Raw genomic sequence first — 21,405 nt, forward strand, 5'->3', positions numbered from 1 at the left:
TATTATTTATTTCATGATATAATAGGAGTAATTAATTCTATAATAGTTAAATTTAAAATCATCAATATTAATATATATTTTTACAAATTATTTTATAACTTTAATTTCAAAAGCTTTTTTAATCAAACACATTAAATTATTATTTTTTTAACTTCAATTTCAACCACAATTTTAACCAAACATCTATTTTTTCAAACAAACCTCAATTAAAAATACTTTTTATAAAACAACTTTTTACAAACCACAACCATGACATCTACTCCAGCACCAAACACACTCATCATCACAGTAGCTCTTCCAACGCCACTCATGATTCTCGTAAAAGAAACATTTTAATTAAACTCATTTAGAGGAACCAGCTTCTATCATATATATTGGGCTGCAGAAAAAACATAGATACTTGGTACATAGAAGGAACATCATAACTAAACTCATTTCAAGCCCCTCGTGCTTCCATCTCAGGAAACCTTATAGTATATAAAGATATATGATGATCATCTAAATGGATGAAGATTGAACAATGCAGTTGCACAAGCAATGCAACTAGCACATTATGCAAGATGACGCCTTGGATTTCGAACACTAACCAGCTTTACATCATCTAATACTGGACCACATAGAGAACCAGAGTTGTCACTTTTCATGGAGTAAAATGAGCTAAGGAAAGTAATTCTTGTGTGGTTCGATATGGCCTTGAACACGAACTTGGCGTGCTTGAACCCTCCTTTGCCATTAGATTCATAAGGAACTTGAGTCTTATCCTTACCAGCATATACCTCTACTACCATTGATCCCACGCATGAGTTGCTAGTGTCCCCAACACTGAATGTGAGGGCATATATCTTACTGATTGTCGTTTTTACAACTTGTGAGATAGCACTTTCTTTTCCTGCCACAAGTTCAACGGCTCTCTTTCCTTCTGGGACTGTAAAGTGGTCGCTATCTATATATTTTACTGCCTTGAGCGAGTCAACCATCCATCCAGGTAAAGGGCAATGGTCATCTTCAATGTTGGGAGGGACAAGGACACCCCAGTCTGTGCTAGGAAACACGTAAGGACCCTCTTCAAAATTTCCATTCTTTAACAAGTTGTCTGCAAAACAAGGAATCAGCGTGATCAACCAAACCAAATTGGACTTTTCTTTTTAGAAAAATCATAAGCATTAGTATTATTGCCTTTAGGACGTTTAGGATTGGACAAAAGCTTTAACGCGACAGAATCAATAAGTGGGCCGCAAGCAGCATCCTCCTCTACACCTGGGTTATGGATGGAGATCTTAACTTCAGGCCCATCAGCTTGGAAGGCCCACGCATAAGCATCCCATCCATTGCTACTATACATTGTTTGCATGGGCAAGATTCCCCAATCTCTTGGTTCCGAATTTGGTGAAACAGAGACGTTTAATTTCTCCTCCTGGGCACAAGTGCGAGCCACATTGAAAGTTAACGAGTAGAAGAGGCCTTGAGTGACCTTCACTCTTTGTTTAATCGATGCTTCATTCCCTAATCGAACTGCGTAGGCTCCAGCCGGTACTACCAGCACCATGTCACCTTGTTTATGCCCTGATTTTATGTACTCGATGAAGCCAGAAATTTCCCAGTTAGGAATTGCGCTCTTCGCTGTCACCACTGTTCCTTTCATTTCTGATGGCTTGGGGCCCTGCTCGAAGTCTCCATTAGGCAATAAACCTGAAATTAATTGCCATTAGTTAGTTTCAAGTTCTTGATGTGTGGTAGCCATAATTCATCTGTCATGTGCCATGTGATTACGATGTATTTTTAAACCCATAAAGAAAAAAGAAATGACAGAGCAGATGTTTGATTAAAAATATGTTCAGGAACATGCTCTTTTTTTCTTCTTTTTTCAGTTACCTCCTATATTATGTATTATTTTAAAAGATATAATGTGTATGATAAAGGTTCTAAATATAAAATAAATTCTTTAATAAGAATTTTACATCTACATACTTTTTTTCTCATACCGGTGCTCAAACAGTGGATTTGGAATATATATATATAGGAGAAAGTCCAATAAAACAGAGAGCCGAATTTATTATCTCGAGAGATATGAAACGATTGAATATGACAACAGCATTGAAGAGAGGCAGAATTCATTGACCTAAACACTAATTAAAGAGGTAAAACATCAATGCTTGGATCATTGCAGATCCCTTGGAGGAGTGGGATTTTGGTTCGCAAACTGATCTCACATAATTAAAAGAATATTTGGAAGGATGATAATAATTGTTTTTTATTTAAAAATTATTTTTTATATCAACATGTAAAAATAATACAAAAAACATAAATAATTATTTAAAAAAAAACATGATTTTAACTGTGTTCCTGACATATAATGCTACCAACTAGTTGATCAGCGTACTAACATTAGCAAACGAGATTACAGTTATATATGTTAATCAGGGGAGTTTTGCATAAAAGATAAGATTTGTTATACATGTTAATCAGGGGAGTTTTGCATAAAAGATCTAGCAAACAAGATTTGGGCAAGAGGTGGACTACTAATTAATCAAATTACTCATAATTATAAAATTACTTGCGAATCAATTAGTGTTTAGTGGCTAGCAAGCAAATATCTGTGCCTATACGAAAAAGTAATCGGAGGACTTACCATCGGTGACTGACGATGCAACCTGCGAGGTGATGCAAAGGGTCACTAACAGCACGGTGGCTCTGTACATTGTGGTTGATGTACAGATAAAGGGGAGGGGGAGGAGGTGGAGGAGATGCCTGGGAATGCTTGGCATGGAGGTCACTGAAGATGGGCGTCGCGTTTTATTTGTTTCAGTCCACGAGAAAGACACCGGACTTGATCAAAACTACACGAATGCCACTACAGCTATCGTCAGCTACCCATTCATTACTAGGCACAGAAAATTACAAAACTATTCGGTGGTCATGCTTTAAATAAACACTTTTTTACGGTATTACATATAGAATTTCAGAACATAAATTAAAATTTAAAAAAAATATGGTTCCACTATATGAATTGGTATCTGCTGCGTACAATCTCACGTTTCTTCTCCACAGAACATCATGTTTATAACACAAGGATCGAATTTTTTGGGTTTGAAACTCAATATTAAACTCTTGGATCGCTATATTAGAGGTTGAGATTTTTAAGATTTGGTAGTCTTCTGGTGGAGGTCAAGACACAAGGTAATGAAAGCCACATGGTATTATTGGATTGTTGTTCTATTGTCGGTCTGAGGATATTAATTCCTTCCCCAGTTTAATCATCAATCCAGGTATGGTTGAATGTTTTATGTTTGTCTAGGTTTAATGTATGATAAGATCTACTATATTTATTGATTTAAATATAATATCCGAATTTATATTTTATTAATATTATTTGATATATTAAAATCTTTTATAATATATCATATTTTTATTTATGAGATGGATAATAAATATGGATAAATTGAGTGAAACATAACTTAAAATATAAAATTTATTTAAAAAGATAAAATGAATTCTCAATACTCCAGTAAAATAATAAAATTCACAAGTTATAAATACTTTATAAATTATCAAGATAAAAGGATTAGAATCTTTTTATTGTCAATGTTTTTATATATATATTTAGAATTTCTTGCTAAAAAATATTATTATATTTTTTTTCTAGAAAAATACTTTTTAAGTACTTGAGAGTTTTCACCCCCTACATTTATCAAATAAAACATTCTGCAGATATCAACTATCAATTATGTTAGTCTATTAAGCACCTTGTATAAGTTATTAAGCACTTTGTATAAGTTATTAATCATTGTAGTTACAAAAAATATATCAAATTATTAGAATAAAAAAATTAACTTATTATCCAACATGCAAACATTACTTCTATGTTACTTACTTGGGAAGAATAAAAAATTTAACTTATTGTCTAACATGCAAACATTATTTCTAGACTAGTTACTTGAGACTTATTCACAAAGAAAATCAATAATATTAATAAATAACATTCTCAAAATAGTTATAGCAATTTTATTGTATAATCAAGTTGCCATTTAGAATTAATATCACTAACGTAAATATGTCAATCAGTATGTATTTGAACTTTCTCAGAGAAGAACATCTGAATTTGTTGCCAAGGAAACAATATTCCAGCTGCTATTGAAGATCCTTAGGTGCATATCTAAGAAGAAATTAGGGAGGTAGGAATTGGGGGTTGAGGAAAGACTCTCTCACTATGCAATCCAATCTCTCATTGAGCCAAATAAGCCTGAAGCAAGTGACGATTTAATGTGGGAGAAGCACATGGTTTTGATAATGTTGTGTTGTCTGTGTGGGAAGCTGACTGGTGTGACCAAGATCTAAATGATGCATCTATCGACAAAAATAACCTTGCCCAGAGAATATATTAATGCGATGGCAAGCAGAAGTATATGTGAATGACAAATCATATGGATTAGAAAAGAAGATCATTCAGATCTTATCTCATAAAACCCATGTGCTCCGAAGCATTTTGAATGAGTATGCATGCAGCTCCCTGACACGCCCAACTCTGTCGATACTTTCCAGTATGGTTTGGCTTCTTTTTGGTCGGCAATCGTAGATTAACTTATTGGTCAGTGGCATGTGCAGGCGGTGAAAGAATGCATGGCGATTGGGCTGGGGGAGGGCATTTTACGGTTCTTGCAGGAGTTGAATATGACTCTCATGCATGCATCGCGTTGATTTTATTTTGTTCATAGAACTATATTTTATATTTATTAAAATATTCTATTTAATTATATCTGAAAAAATTAGAAAATTAAAAAGCCTTAAAAAAATTGTTTTTAAAGGTAATTTGATCATTTTACTTTTAAAAAGTAAAAATTCAAACAATCCTCTAAAATAATAGTTAAATAAATTTTGTTTTAAAAGTAATTTCATTATTTTAGTCTGCTCTTAAGGTTATGAAAGACCAAGTTATTCTGATCAATTTAATAATTACTAATATATCTTATGAAAAGGGTGTATTCTTCTCAATAACCAGTCTATTATTATTATTTTTTATAAGATTGAAATTATTATTACACGTATTCACAATATAATGAATTTGTGTGAATAATGAAACCTTAATTTATTTTGTTTTTGTTTTTTAAATGTGGTTGAAGCATCTCCTTAAACCCATACTATGATGAATCTTGATGTTAATATAGCGAGCATAGCTATATTCTCATCCCAAATCTTAAGATTGGGAATCTTTGCGAGCCTTATTTGGAGATGTTGCCGGCACAAGGATGACAATTTAACTTAAATTTCATATATATTGAACCGCATAATTTGAACAGATCAGTTTTTTAAAAAAAAAAATTACCTTAGATTGAATATGGATACTATCAAAACTTATTTAAAATCCATCCTATATATATATATATATAAAGAACATTTATATTTTTTTAAATCCAATATTATATTTATATCTCCATATTAATATAATATATATTGAATAAAAATAAATACTCCAACAGAAATTCAAATAAATACTGAAAATCTGATTAATTTTATATTAATATCTAGTTTATTACTTGATAAATAATAAATAAAATATCAATATAATTTTCATGAATAATCATTATTTAAAAGTGTCTATAAACACTCAATTGGATTGGGCTCTGTAGATCAACAATTTGTTTTTCGTTGTTGAAGTTCAAATGACTACTTAGAGAAACTAATTTTCAACTTACAGCTAGATAACATGTCATGGGCTTGTGATATGTTTGTGTATTGTTGTGAATTTATAAAAAAATAAAAAAAAATATATGAAAAAAAAATTATTGTAATTCACAATATTTTTAGAAACAATCATAAAAAAATAAAAGAAAAAAATCATATAAAGAAATACTGTAGCAATCTATAATGTTTCATTATGAAATACACAGTTATAATTCTCAATCAGCTTAATATTAAAAATAATAAAATCAATAAAGACAATTTAAAAAAAAATCATATAGGGAAACACTATAGCAATTTACAATATTTTAAAAGAAAAAAATATAAAACTAAATTCTCAATCAACCCAATATAAAAAAATCAAATCGACAAAGATAATTCTGGAAAAGAATCATAAAAAAAATCATGTAGAGTAAACACTATAGCAATCCATAATATTTAAAAAAAAATACAAAGCTAAATTCTCAACCAGCTCCATATTACAAAAATAAAATCAATAAAAATAATTTTGAAAAAAAACACAAAAAAATGAGAAAAAGAAGAAGCCAATTTTGAAAAAAAAAACAAAAAAATAGAAAATAGAAAAAAAAACATGCGAGGAAAATTAAAGCTGAATTATCAATCAGCTCAATATTACAAAAAATTAATAAAGATAATTTAAAATAAAAATAATTTTGAAAAAAAAACACAAAAAATGAGAAAAAGAAGAAGACAATTTTGAAAAAAAAACAAAAAAATGGAAAATAGAAAAAAAAAACATGCGAGGAAAATTAAAGTTGAATTATCAATCAGCTCAATATTACAAAAAATTAATAAAGATAATTTAAAAAAAACATGTGAATAAACACTTTAGCAAAACAAAAACCATGTGGAGAAATATTGTAATAATTCACAGTGTTTTAAAGAAAAAATCTACGAAGCAAAATTATCAACTAACTCAGTATAAAAAAATAAAAGCGACAAACATCATTTTGGAAAAAAATTCATAAAAAAATCATGTAGAGAAATATTGTAATAATCTATAATGTTTAAAGAAAAATATTACAATACTAAATTCTTAATCAGTTCAATATTAAAAAAAAAATTGAAAAACATAATTTAAAAAATAAAAAACAAAAGAAGAAGACAATCTTAGGGTAAAAAAAAGAAAAAAAAACATGTAAAACCCAAAACAATATGGGGGAATATAGGGGAAAAAATAAATGAACAAAAAGACAAAACAAAAAGACAAAATACAAAAAAAAAACAAAAATATTAACAAAATAGTAAAAAAAACCAACAAGAAAAAAACACTTGAAAAAAGTTACAGTACTTTCGCCACGTGTTTTATAATATTTGTAATAATATATATATATATATATATATATATATATATATATCATTTTGGGAAAAAAAATCATGTAGGGAAACATTGTAGTAATCCATATTATTTTAAAAAAATTACAATACTAAATTATTAATTAGTTCAATATTAAAAAAAATCAACAAACATAATTTAAAAAAAAAACAAAAGAAGGAGACAATCTTAGGAAAAAAAAGGAAAAAAAAACATGTAAAACCCAAAAAAATATGGAGGGATGAGGGAAAACAAAATAAATAAACAAAAAGACAAAATGAAAAGACAAAACACCAAAAAACAAATACTGACAAAACAGTAAAAAAAGACCAATAGGAAAAAAACACATGGAGAAAGCTACAGTATTTTCCCCACGTGTTTTAGAATATTTGTAATAATAATAATATATATACATATATTATTTTGGAAAAAAAAGAAAAAAAATCATAAAACAAATCATGTAGGAAAACATTGTAGTAATCCATAATGTTTTTAAGAAAAATTACAATATTAAATTCTTAATCAGTTCAATATTAAAAAAAAATCAACAAACTACAATATTAAATTCTTAATCAGTACAATATTAAAAAAAAATCAACAAACATAATTTAAAAAATAAAAAACAAAAGAAGAAGATAATCTTAGGAAAGAAAGAAAAAAAATGTAAAACCCAAAAAACTATGGAGGGAATATGGAGGAAAACAAAATAAATAAACAAAAAGAAAAAATAAAAAAAACAAAACACAAAAAAAAAATACTGACAAAACAGTAAAAAAAAAACCAACAGGAAAAAAACACATGGAAAAAGTTAAGGTACTTTCCCCACATGTTTTAGAATATTAAACTCTAATCGACCCGACTAGTCAACCCGATAGCTAGACCTATTCGGGTTTGTCAAAAGACCGGCCGGTGCAATAAATCGGCCAAACCCAGTCGACCCAACTTGTCGACTCATAACCTGAGCGAGACCTAGTGTTTTTTTTTCTTCTTCTTTTCTTCTCTCTTATACCTCTCTTTTTTCATATTTTTTTAGTTGGTTATTAACACTTTTTAAAGTCCACTATATAAATATTAGAAAAATATTTTATTTTTTCAATATGGAATTTGAAACCTTTTAGTATATATACTCTATATTTTGAAGAAAAAAGTTATTTTTTTAATATGGGATTTAAAGTTGTTTCGTATATATATTCTATATTTACAAGAAAAAAGTTATATTTTTTTAATATGGATAAAAAACTTTTTGGTTTAAATACTTCAACTTAAAAAGATAATTTAATATCTTTTTAATGTAAGATTTGAAGTCTTTTAATATATATACTCTATATTTATAAGAAAAAAATTGTGTTTTTTTAATATAGGATTTGAAATCCATTAATATATATACTCATATGTTCCAAAGAAAAAATTATTTTTTCAATGTAGAATTTGAAGTCATTTTATATATATACTCTATGTTTATAAGAAAAAAATTATATGTTTTCAATGTGGGATAAAAAAAAATTTTGATTTAAATGCTTCAACTTAGAAGAATAAAATAATATTTTTTCAATGTGAAATTTGAAGTCTTTTTGGTATATATATTTTATGTTAACAAGAAAAAAATTATATTTTTTCAATATAGGATAAAAAAAATTTAATTTAAATACTTCAACTTAAAAAAAAACATAATATTTTTTTCTATATGAGATTTGAAACTCTTTTAATATATATACTCTATATTCATAAGAAAAACAATTACAGTTTTTCAATGTGAGATAAAAAAAATTTTATTTAAATATTTCAACTTAAAACATAATATTGTATCTTTTCAATATAAAATATTTTTTAAAAAAAAATATTATTTTAAACTTCATTATTTATAATATATATATCTTATATTTATATGGATTTTTTCTTAATTTTTTCATATAAAATATTAAAAGTTTAAATATATTTTTATAAAAATTTTCCAAGTTGATCCATGAAATTTAAGATCTTATCATTTGAGCGAATCAATTCTAGACCGGGTTAGATAATTATAATAACTAAGTGTAAGAAAAATAGGCTAATGATAATAATAATAATAATAAAAGGAGGCCCGCCTTCGACCCACTTTCCACAATTAAGCCAATTAATATAATCTCCTGACACGCAGCATGAGCCTATGATATATCCATTCATCCACAAATTATACAAACAAAGAATGGTTGATGGGTAGGGATTCTTCCTTTGACCTGGTTTGACTGTGGTATTTTTCAATAAAGACAGTAGAATCTGACTGTATATAGTTTTTGTTTTCCACTTTCTTTGACGATAAATGAATGCATTTTAGTAGTTAATGTATTCAAGGGATGCCTCCTCTGCCGTCCTCGTTCTTCTTGGTACATCAGCCTCCAAAGAAATAAGATGCTGCCCAAATACAAAACATTAAGCCCATGATTGTGGACAGATTCATGTCCAGCCCTTCGAATCCACCTACCTTTCTTTGGATATTTCCTTGCTTCAGCTTCCTTTTCCTCTAGTTCAGCTTAATCACAAGTACTTTCAGTTCTTCTGCCCTTGTCCTGTATAGGCCTCAACAGGTTACAATCAAAGCTTAAACAGTCCCAGAATTTACAGAGCAGGGGAATTGTATTATCACTGAAATTGTCACCTTTACGAGGTGGCATTCTGATATTATTTTTAGTGATGTTGTTTTAGACTTAAATAATTTAAAACAAGAATTTATAAAGTTTTAACCGAATCAAGATGATTTTCAGGGAAAATCATTGTACTTCATTCATTGTATTCATACACGAATACAGGGTTTACTACTTTCGATGGTTTGGGGTCTAGACCTTTTGGACATGGTCCATGTCCTAATACTAGAAATTAAGGGCAGAGGGGTTGAGGAGGCTTAACTTTTCAACTCTTAACTTTTCATTTTAAAATTCAATATTTCATATTTTTTTTTAGTGTAGCAATTAATAATTTGTATAAGTTCAATTTTTTAAGTGCTCTAATGGCTCTCAATTTAATTTCCCTAAATGTATTCCCATCAATACATTTGTAGGCATCCATACATCCAAAAATTAATCTTGTTGACAAGCAAGTATATTCCTTAATATAATTTTAAGGTGTGGTTTATAAAAATAGATTTCTTAATATAATTTCAATATAAATAGTTTGTTAATTTATTTGTCAAATTAAAAAATTAACTTAAAGTCCATTCAGCAACTCTGAGTTTTTGTCCGTTTGTTTTTGTTTAATTTTTTGAACTCTTGTTTCTAGAGCCAAGAAAAACAAAAGAATTTGATAAAAATTTAGATGGTATTTTGAATTTAAAAAGTTATTTGAAAGTCAAAAAGTTGGAAGCTATCTTTAAATTTCATGTTACATCAAAACATAATTATCAAATTTAATCTGATCCAATAAATTAGTTTTTGTACGTACAAAATATTAACCTAATGATCACCTCATCTTTAAACAATAATAATTAGAAAAGAAAGAAAAAGAAAAAAGAACTCCACAGCTCCCTCCACTATTAAAACTCGATAATTAGACATTGTGTCAAATGTAGAAATATCAAAATGGACTAGTGTTGAGTTTAAAGCAAGTCATATAAGGTTATGATCGTGTTATGATTGGTAGGCTAAATAAGCCAATGTTGAATGCTTTTATTGTTGTAAAGATAGTTGAAATTGTTAGGAGGTGGAAATGAGTACTAGAATTGGAGATGATTTGATAAAAAAAAAAAAGATTAAAATTATTGGTTGAGTAAATGAATGAATGCTAATGACTAGAACTAATAATTTACTAGTTACTTCAAAGTTAAGTTCCTCGAATCTCTTTATAGTTTCCACTACCGTTTTATCCTTATATAGTCTGTATTTCATGAATATCTTATTGTGGCATTAGTATTTCTTCCTAACTTTCCTAATCCCCTGTACTTGAATAGGTTATAAATTATAATGGAAAATTCAAGAAGCAAGAAAGGAAAAACTATGTTGTCATTCTTTAAACCAAGCAAACAAACATCAACCAGTAAAGGACATTCTCCATCCAATGTTAACATCTCAAATTGTAATGACCAACCTCTTTTCAAATCTCAAAAGTTGAAATTGATGTTAATATTCTTGAACAAGATCTTGGTATACAAATTTTATTTTGGCAATATCATATTAATCAATAAGATGAAATTAGAAGAGCTTATATTAAAATGGATCCATATCAACCTAAGTTAGCAATGTATCCGAGGACTGAATCAAGAAGACAATATCGTCTATTTAAATAGTCTTAGTTTGAACAATTTTCTTAATTAGAGTACTCTCCATCAAAGGATGCATTATTTTGTTTTTCATGCTTCATCTTTGAAAACAAATTGTCTTGTCATTTCACATTCACCACCGAAGGCTTTAAAAATTAAAAGAGAGTTAATGATGGAGTTAGATGTGCATTTTTTATGCATGTGGAAAGTCACACTTCACCATATAATAATGTTGTAAAATCTGCTGAAAATTTAATGAAAGTAAGTAGACATTAATAAAGTGTTAAATGAAAAATTGTTAAAGAAGTTCAGAAAAATCAATTGCGATTTACAACAACAATTGAAAATGTTCGATGACTTAGCTTACAAGCATGTGTATTTAGAGGTCATGATGAATCTTCAAATTCTAATAATTGAGGTAATTTTATGGATATGATAAGACTTATAGGGAAATTGAATGTTGACATTGATGATGTTGTCTTAGAAAAAGCTATGAAAAATATAAAGTATATCTCACCAACTATTTAAAAAGAGATTTTGTATATTCTTAAGAAAAAAGTTAGCAAAAAAATTTGTGAAGAAGTTAGAGATGCAAAGTTTTTTATTTTGGTTGACAAAGTTAAAGATGCATCAAATAAAGAACAAATAGCTATTGTTTTGAGATTTGTTGATATTCAGGGTTTTTTACAAGAGCTTTTTTTAGTATTATGCATGATTCAAATACTACTTCTTCAACACTCAAAAAATAAATTTGTGATGTGCTTGATAAATATAACTTGTATATTCTTAATATGCGAGGTCAATGGTATGATGATGCTAGCAATATATGTGGTGCATGAAATGAACTACAAGCTCTATTTCTTAAAGATTGCCCTTATGCATATTATGTACATTGCTTTGCTTATTAACTACAGCTGACATTAGTTGCAACAGCTAGAAATAAGATTTCTATTTGATTATTTTTCTTAAAATTTACAATCATTACCAATCTTATTTGTGCTTCTCCCAAACTTCATACCGAGCTATATTATGCTCAGGCTATAAAAATTGCACATATAGTAGCTACTAAAGAACGTGAGATTAGTAAAAGGGCTAATCAAATCAGTAATTTACATCAAGATGGAACTACTTAGTAGAGTTCTCATTTTGATTCTATTTGCAGTTTAATAGATATTTATAATGCAACTATTATTGTGCTTAAAAGTATGGTTCAATAAGGATCCTCTAACTCTGTACGTGGAAAAGCTGGTAGTTGTTTGATTGTGATGAGATCTTTTAAATTTATATTCATTTTATATTTGATGCATAAAATAATGGGGATTGTTGATTTACTTTATCGAGCTTTGCAGCAAAAATCTCTTGACATCTTAAATGCAATGGATCTTGTATCAACTACTAAAGCATTGTTTTGAACTTTAAAAGATGCCAGATTTGATCCTCACCTTACACATGTGCAATCTGTTTGCACACAATATAAGATTGTCATATCACATATGAATGCTTCATATAAAAAAGCTACATGTTGTTCATTTCAGTAACAAAGATTAGTGATAGTTTACCAACATTATCATTATGATATATTTAGCTTAACAATATATTTTCAATTGGAAGAATTAAATTCTAGATTAAGTGAAGGGATAATAAAACTCCTTGTATTTAGCTTTGCTTTAGAAACCTAAAGTCAACTTTAAATCATTTAATGTCGATGTTATTTACAAACTTGCTAAAAAAAATTTATCTTGAAGATTTTAATGAATAAAATAACACCCTTTTTATTTTAAACCCTACCAAACTCTAGCTCAAGTGTGAAAGAATAGACTACTAAATGATTAAATTGCAAAAGAAACCTAATTAAAGATCAAAATTAAAAGATTATGACATGTTGAATTTATTTTAGCTAACTTGTTAAATCAACAACCCGGACAATGGATATGACCCTAATGAGTTAACCTAGCTGGACAATCAGCCTCTTTCCTTTTTCTTCCCTTATTCTTCTCCTAGTTAAACCTTGACTGGATCTCAACTGACCTTAAATGTTGAAGGATGAAACTTAAATACTAAAAGATAACACTAAAAAAACATTAGCCTAAAAATGGAAAAAATAAAAACAAGGAAACACACATGAATCTCCTATATCAGGATTAATTATCTAAACTCGCAACCCATAAAATTATAGACCTAAGCTCAATAAATAAGCTCAATTCCAAATAATTTAATGTTGGATCATAAAATCATAAAACAAATCTCAATTAAAAAAAATTTCCAAAGCAAAAAGAATTGCAACAAGAAAAAATAAGGACCAAAACACATAGGAAAAAAAATTAAAAGAGGATGACATTGTAAAAAAACTTCAATTATAAAAATCATCTCAAACAAAACTAATAATGATTAAAAGAATAAGAACAAAATGTGACAAATAAAAAATTGAAGAAGAATGAAAATTGTTATTTCTCATGTTTGGGTTCCCACATAAAAAAATAAAAAATTATATATATATATAGAAGAAATCTAAAAAAAAGTAATGTAAGCGAGAAAAGGATGCTGGAATGCCCATAAAATAGCTAGAAATTGGTTGAGGAGGTTCAAAAATATAAAAATTAAAATTTGACAGTATATCATTAATTGATGAAAATACTGTTGACAAAAAAAACTCAAATTGAAAAAAAAATATTCAAAATCATATGTTTATGTACTCAATTAAATTTTATCTAAGTTTTTAATTGAATTTATGCAAGGTTTAAATATAAGAAAAATTAATCTTTAAGTCTTCTTAGGCTTCTATTAGAAGAAATTAAAGTTCTAGAGTCAAATTATATTTTTTAAGAGTTGATTTGATCAAATCAATGGCTTAATTGCATAATTATTATAGTTTAAAGGTCACTTAGGGACTTGAATAAAAAAAATCTGAAATCAAGGACTAAATCAAAAAGGCGCATAAATAAAGGGGTTGAAAATGACCAAGTCAGGAGCTGAATTGAAGAAATTAAAAATTTATTGATCAATTGAGGGTCAATCGCATGAATCTAGAACCGAAAATTATCTTCCAAATGATGCTAAAATTAAGGAATCCAATTATAATTTATCCGGGGGCTTGATTATAAAAATACAAAATTCCAATGATCAAATAAAAAATATACATTTTGAATAGGAAAACAGTGTTGTTTTAGAGGGACTATTCATTATCTTCTTTAGGAGTAGATAGAGGAACCGTTTGAGCAACAAAAGCCACAAATTGCTTCAGTTATTCCCACGTTTGACAACTGATACCCCTCGCCACCATGATGCACGTTGGCCGTTACTATGTTCCTACAATAACACATGCATCCTCTAGCTATAAAAGCTAGAGGAGGGACCAAACTAGGAAAAGAGGGAGAAAGAGAAAGAAGAGGAGTACAAAGGAGAAAAAGAGGGAACAATAAAGGAGTAAAGAAAGCAGAGTGCCGAGAAAGTTTTGGAAAGGAAGGAGGTGAAAAGAAATGGAACATAGAGAGTAGAGTGCAAAAGAGGAAAAAACAAAGAGAGAAGGAGTGTAAAGGAGAGAAAGACCGAACGGCAAAGCAGAGAACACAGCACCACCGTCTTTATCTTTCCATAACCAGGTATGTTCACTTCCCTTCTCATGTCCTTGCAATAAAAATGACATATGTTAGTCCATAAAAAAAAAAAGCAAGAAAGTTAAAAAATCATTATTCTGCACTTTGTTAGCAGCCAAGGGCTTGCTTTCGTTTTTGCTATCTGTAAAAACGAGCTTGAACAGCATGCAGTAATTTAATTACCTTTGCACTATTCCATGCATGCATGCGTAAAATTTTACATATGCATGACTTAGTAAATTACCTTCGTGTTGTTCCATGCATGCACATGTAAAAAATTTTTGAATGCATGAATTAGTTGGGTCACTTTCAGCCAGTGACCAGGCTGGGGTGGTTAGGGCCAGCCCAACCACACAGGCTGGCTAGGTCCAGCTTAACCATATGGGCTCAGCTGGGTTTAGTCGAAAAAAAAAAGAAATTTTTTTTAAAAATCATTTTAAAAAATTTGTGATTTTTCTATAGAATTTTGCTTAGTATTGATTTGTATTTTTATATTATAAAAATATAAATTTAATATTAAAATACCTAATTTTTATCAAAATATCAAAAAAAAATGTTTTTTTTTATTTTCATGTATACGGCTAAATATCTCAAAGAAAAAAAAATCATATTATCTAAAAAAAAATGTTTTTTTTTTTCATGTATACGGCTAAGTATCTCAAAGAAAAAAAAATCATATTATCTTTCATACAACAAAAATTCAAAAATATGTATTGTCATGCATTTTGATTTTAATAACCAATTTATTAAAGTTACAAGAACTAGATCAAAATTTCAAAAAACATATTTTGTTTTCTTTTAATATTAAAGATTACAAGCTTAAGACGTATTCTCGATATTAAAATAATAAACATATACATACATATATATACATACATACATATATATATATATATATATATATATATATATATATATAGTTGGAATGGTTACATGTTTTCCAATAAGATAATAATCTTCTTATCAAGAACTTTTCTTAAACCATAAATAAACAAACAATTAAAAACCATAACAATATTTTAACATATATCAAATAAATAAACAATACAAGCTATCATAGGTAAGACATATTTGGAGTGTTAATACCTTTCATTTACGCAATCAGTCCCCGTACCCAATATCTAATACCAGTTACGGTTCCAAATGACTAAAATATTAGGTGATGACTTTTATTCCTGCTTTCCACGTATAAAAAACAAGAATTTTTTATCTCCTTATTTTTTCCAACTTTTCCAGAATACCAACAACATCTAGGATTTGAGAGTGGATTTTTTCACCGCAACGCCATATATGTGTGACAAAACTAAAACATAAATAAATATTGAATAATAAAATAAAATAAAAACATTATCTTAAAAAAGATAGATAAACCCATAAAAACTTGTATGAATCTTTTAAACTTGAGTTAATCATTCCAACTCTTACTTCAATCAAGAATATCAATTCTTGATATATTTGATATTAAATAATAAAATCATAAAAATAAATATAAAAAAGGTGCTAAACTTAAAGGAATTGTAAAAGAAAAATGAGAAATCATATAGAATATAAAATTAAAGGATGGAATTTCATAAAAAATTTCAATTAAAAAATTATTTAAAATAAATAAATAACAATTAAAAAAATATAGATTTTATAGAAAAAATTAAATAAAAATAAAATTGAAAAAAAAATCTAATTCTATAAATTATTTCAAATAAAAAATACTAATTAAATAAACATGGATAAAATATATATAAAAAAAAAATTAAATGCTAGTTTGAAACCCAGAAAAAAATCTATCAATGCGAACTCTAAGCTTAAAACACATCATATATCGACTTAAAAGGAATGGTTGGCTAAAATAAACCTAACCACATCAAGAAAGCTTGTAATTGAACACCAAACATCATTGAATGCGTTGTTTGAAAGTAGCAAAATCTCTCTACATGCGTCAACAATTTTATTTTTAATATTTTTATTTATTAAAAAATAAAATTATTCATTATAATACCCATAAAAACAAAAGTTAAAAAACAAAATAATCTCCTAGTAAAAACTTATTACAGCGTATAAATTCCTTTTATTATACAAATAAAATTAAAAAGACACAATTACCTTGAACAACAGTTGATTATTTTTTATTTTTAAAATGGGACACAATTACCTTGAACAGTTGATTATTTTTTATTTTTAAAATGTATTTTAATAATTTAATTGTGAAAAATAAATAGAAAAAAAATATAGTTGTCCCTAATACCACTGTGTACAAAGATTATAAACTTATTTAATATTATAATTACAATTACTTTTTAAAATATTTTTTATATTAAAATAATATTAAAAATAATAATTTTTTTATTATACATCTTATAACAATGTAAACACACCAAAATATTATTAATTTAAAATATAAAAAATCTTTCTTTTTAAAAAAAACATGCTCATTGATTTCTCATAAAGGCCAAAACATCACTGTAAGCCTAGCCCTTGATATTTTGTGCTTCTTATAAGAAAACAAAACAAAAGGTCACACGTGCTTAAATGAGCACACGATGCACGATCCACAGACAACACATCACACAAATTCTTCAACGTGGCATATCAAGAGTTTGCTTCCCCTATTATCAACGGCCAGGATCTAACAACATTTTATCATGCCTAGTTGACACATCCATTAGAGCCAAAGCATCAGATTCACAAACGATTCAACGGTCCGACACAAGTACAACCAAAATACTTTGCCTCATCTAGCATAAGAAAAAAACAAAACACACATTCCAGGTATATATTTCGACAAATTTGCGGGCCCCACAATAAAAACCTGGGGCTTGCCAGATATGCCCTACCACCTGGAGGTCCGGATTACTTCTCGGGCTGACCCGATCCATCTGAAGCCAAACGAGACGCGATCGCTGAGTGATACATCATATCGTGAAACGTAATGCCCTCCACTGTCTTCCTTCTAAGCCGCCTCGCTTTCTCTTCAGTGAACGATCCAAGGGCGAACCTCGATCTGGGGCGACCTGTTTCCTGATCCGAACCCGACACCCCGGATTCCTTATAGGGTATATAATCGCTTGTGCTGCCACCAGCACTGCCGCTGTTAATGTAATCCGGAGAGGAGGACCAGCCAAAGAGCGGGGCCCACCAGGTTGAAGAACCGGACTTCTTGCCATACGGTTCGGGTTTCCTGGAGGATCCGGATGATGCTCGGACAGGTGCTGGGAGAGAGCAAGCGAAAGCGAGTGTGGAAGCCATGATGAGAAGAAATTAATCCAAGTTTCTGATCTTGTTCTGGAGAGAGAAAGTGAAGAAAGAACTGAGAGTTTTAGAGATAGAAAGTGTTGCGTTGAAGAAAGCGAGAAGAATGGAGCGTGCAGCTGGTTTGGATAAAATTTCAAGGTGGTCGGTCGTGATCACCTGCGGTTAAATGTACGTATTATTGTGACCCTAATGGCTTCAAGGACGTGTACGGTATCGTTTTGATGGCTATGGTACGATTCTTAAAGCGTGTATGATTTGGGGTGGGCGTGGAGGGTTGTAGAGGATTAAAAGGCGGGGAGTGGTGGATAAGATTGGACACGTGGAGGGTTGTTGGAGTTGGGGGTTCAAATTTCGGGCTTTTTGCTTTCTCTTGATTAGATGGGCGCGCGCGCTCTTTTTCACGTCGTCACAGGAAAAGGTGGTGGTGACGTGCGAACAAAAGAGCTAATATCATAAATTATGCGATGCAAGAGTTTAATGCAATGTGGTTTGTCGTTACGTTTATCACGGATCATTAGTCTAGACTAGTGGAAGAAATAAAAACAATTAATGACAATATTGATGCTTTAAAAATTATAGATTATATTACTTTAATTACTCCAAGGATTTTTCTGTTTGAGACCCTTACTGGCACATGCTTTGCTGATTGTAATCTAAAAAACAATATTAAAGCGATGTTATGGTATTTTAAAAGTAAAAAAAAAATTATAACTTGAGTTAATATCAAAGAAGAATGAGAGATTACAAAATAAAAAGTCTGATATAATATGAGTTGGTGTAATAAACTTGTAATCTAGATCGTGAGGTTAAAATTTTTTTTATAAAAAATTATAAAAAAAAACTTAATATTTAATAAACTCAAAATTAAAAACAGAAATCAATAAAGAAAAGAGGTGTTAAAAAAGATTAAAAAAATTAATGTTAGCTTAGGGTTTATATCTTTTACTCGTGACCTGGGTCATAAGACAGGGATCACTATATCTAAAAAATAATAAAGTTTAATCCTTAACAATTTAATGTTGAAAGCTAAAAATTAAAAAAAATAATTAAAAAAATAAAGAATAAATTTGATATATAAATAATGTAAAAGCCTATCATCAATACAAGCTAGCATGACAAATATGTGACCCAGACCATGAGATTGAAATATTATCATAGAAAAAAATAAAAAAAAATAAAGATGTTTAATTTTTAATAAACCCAATATTGAATGATGGAATGGAAAAATAAAATCGATGAAAAAAAGTTACATGAAAAGGATTGATATCAATCCAAGTTGGAATTTTATACTTGTGATAGGGTTATCAGATCAAGATCATTGCAATAACAAAAAAAAATGCAATTTTATGCAAATCAAATATTAAAAAATAAAAGTTAAAAAAGATTTCAAAAAAGGAACAAAGGGAAAAAATAATTAAAGAATAAGGGTCAAAACTCATATAAAAATAAAATGATAAAGTATGAAATTAAAAATAATTTTTTTAAAAAATAATAATTAAAGAATGATGATCAAATTTGATATAAATAAATAAAACAAAATACTAAAGAATGAAATTGAAAAATAAAATAAAATAAAATAATATTAAAATAAATCAAAAGAATAAGGTTCATAATTGAAATAAAAATAAAATATTGGATTCCCCTTAATTTTGATTGGGTTGGCATGTTTGCAAGGGAGGAGAGAGAGAAAAAAATGCAATTGCTATTTAACCACCACAATATAGCTTGTATACACCACTTCCATGGATGAGCTTCCACATGATCTATTAGAAAAAGGAGAAAAAATCATCATTTTTATACCTCTTATACCCAAATAAAGTTAGAAAAAAATAAGGTGATATGAGTAGAGAAAATATAAATGAGGAACAAGGTGAGAAAAGACTATCAAATTCTGCCACAACCCGAAACATTTCTCCCACTACCCAAAACCATTTGGCTAAGAACTTAAACCATTCGATTGCTTCTAAAACAAACCCAAATCTAGTTGAAAGTAAGGATAAAACCTGAGGAGTTGTTGACATTGATTTTGATGTAATAACTGATGAGGATGATGATGTAATGTCCTGGGGCTATAGGGATTAGATTTGATAGCATAGAAATAAGAGATTTTATGGGGTTAAAAAGGGTAGGTTAGTTTTGCCATGAAGATGATTTAGGTGATTTTGGATATTGTAGCGCTATAGGTAGAAAGGGACTCTAATAAACTAAAAATTTATAGTTTTCAAGGTAGAAACAATTCTTAGACTTATTTGGAATGGAAGAAGAAAATAAATTGAATTTTTCATTGTTATTTTGTTTTGAGTAGAAAAATGTGAAAATTATGGCAATTAAATTTATTGATTATATTGTAATACGTGGAATTCGATTGTGACTTCTCGGTAGAGTAGAGAGATGGAGAAAGACCTATAGATATAGAGGTTAATATGAAAGTTTTGATGAGAAAACAATCCATACCAAATCATAAAATGTTTTATAAAAAAATATAAAGTTTAAATTAGGATTCTAATAATAATAAATAAATAAAATAATAAAAAATAATAAAAAATATAATTATTCAAGATAATATAGCAAAAAAATAGGAAGGTCTGTATGACTTCTTAGAGCATCTTTAACCGGAGAGGCAAATGGAGAGGTATATTTAAAAACGTGTCCTTTTAACTTTTGTTTTTTTATTTTACAATTTTAACGCAGCAGGCAAAAGAGAAGCCAAAATGGCTATTCAATTTGGAAAGAGCTATTTCTATAGGTTTCTGTAGAATAACTAAAATGGAATTAACGTTGCCAACGACTATTTTTATAGCCGAAAGAAACTTGTGTTTTTTTTAATCTTGTATTGTGCCTCACTCTTCTCTCAAATTTAGAAAAACAAGAATCAATTATTCTCTAGTTAATTAATAACATTGGTTGTGTTAATTAGTTGAAATCAAAAGGTATGCTTATTTAAAAACTTTTTATATTTTCTCTTTAATATCTCTTGATTTTGTAGATCTTTTGTTGTTAATTTGATATTTGTGATGATTGTTATTTTTTTGTTATTTTATGTTTTTGATATGGGTTAAGGAAAACAATTTTTTATTTATGTTGTTATCTTTGACAAAATTAAGAGGAAGTAATAATGGTAGCTGATATTGATAAAAATATAGATTGACATATTTAAAATTTATTTTTGATTGTCTATTTTAATTTGAGGTTAATTATATTTTATCTTGTTGAAAATGCAATTAAACCAGTATATCAATCCTCTTTTAGTTCCAAAAAATAATCAAATTGTAATGTTAGAACAAGTAGGATGTTGATGTAACTATATTATTCGATAGTTTCACCCA

At 28.4% G+C, this 21,405-nt stretch overlaps 2 protein-coding genes across 2 annotated transcripts; both read right to left on the reverse strand.

Moving 5' to 3' along the window:
* Positions 1 to 314: 314 nt before the first annotated feature.
* Positions 315 to 2,775, reverse strand: LOC105136392 (uncharacterized). Its single transcript, XM_011041704.1, has 3 exons — positions 2,630 to 2,775; positions 1,177 to 1,689; positions 315 to 1,093 (listed from the first exon to the last, which is right to left on the reverse strand). The coding sequence occupies exons 1-3, from the start codon at positions 2,763 to 2,765 to the stop codon at positions 552 to 554; spliced, it is 1,191 nt and encodes a 396-aa protein (XP_011040006.1). The 5' UTR covers positions 2,766 to 2,775; the 3' UTR covers positions 315 to 551.
* A 14,624-nt stretch (positions 2,776 to 17,399) lies between these two features.
* LOC105136393 (uncharacterized) lies at positions 17,400 to 18,280 on the reverse strand. The gene has a single exon (XM_011041705.1). The coding sequence runs from the start codon at positions 18,071 to 18,073 to the stop codon at positions 17,678 to 17,680; it is 396 nt and encodes a 131-aa protein (XP_011040007.1). The 5' UTR covers positions 18,074 to 18,280; the 3' UTR covers positions 17,400 to 17,677.
* Positions 18,281 to 21,405: the final 3,125 nt, after the last annotated feature.

Source organism: Populus euphratica, unplaced genomic scaffold (assembly GCF_000495115.2).
Source record: "Populus euphratica unplaced genomic scaffold, PopEup_1.0 scaffold174.1, whole genome shotgun sequence".
Classification (NCBI taxonomy): Eukaryota; Viridiplantae; Streptophyta; class Magnoliopsida; order Malpighiales; family Salicaceae; genus Populus; species Populus euphratica.

Excerpts from the sequence above, each read along its gene's own strand:
- LOC105136392 (XM_011041704.1), bottom strand. The coding sequence starts at position 2,765 with ATGCCAAGCATTCCCAGGCATCTCCTCCACCTCCTCCCCCTCCCCTTT. Across the intron at positions 1,690-2,629 it reads TGCATCGTCAGTCACCGATG|GTTTATTGCCTAATGGAGAC; the intron begins GTAAGTCCTCCG and ends AATTAATTTCAG. Across the intron at positions 1,094-1,176 it reads CAATCCTAAACGTCCTAAAG|ACAACTTGTTAAAGAATGGA; the intron begins GCAATAATACTA and ends CTTGTTTTGCAG.
- LOC105136393 (XM_011041705.1), bottom strand. The coding sequence starts at position 18,073 with ATGGCTTCCACACTCGCTTTCGCTTGCTCTCTCCCAGCACCTGTCCGA.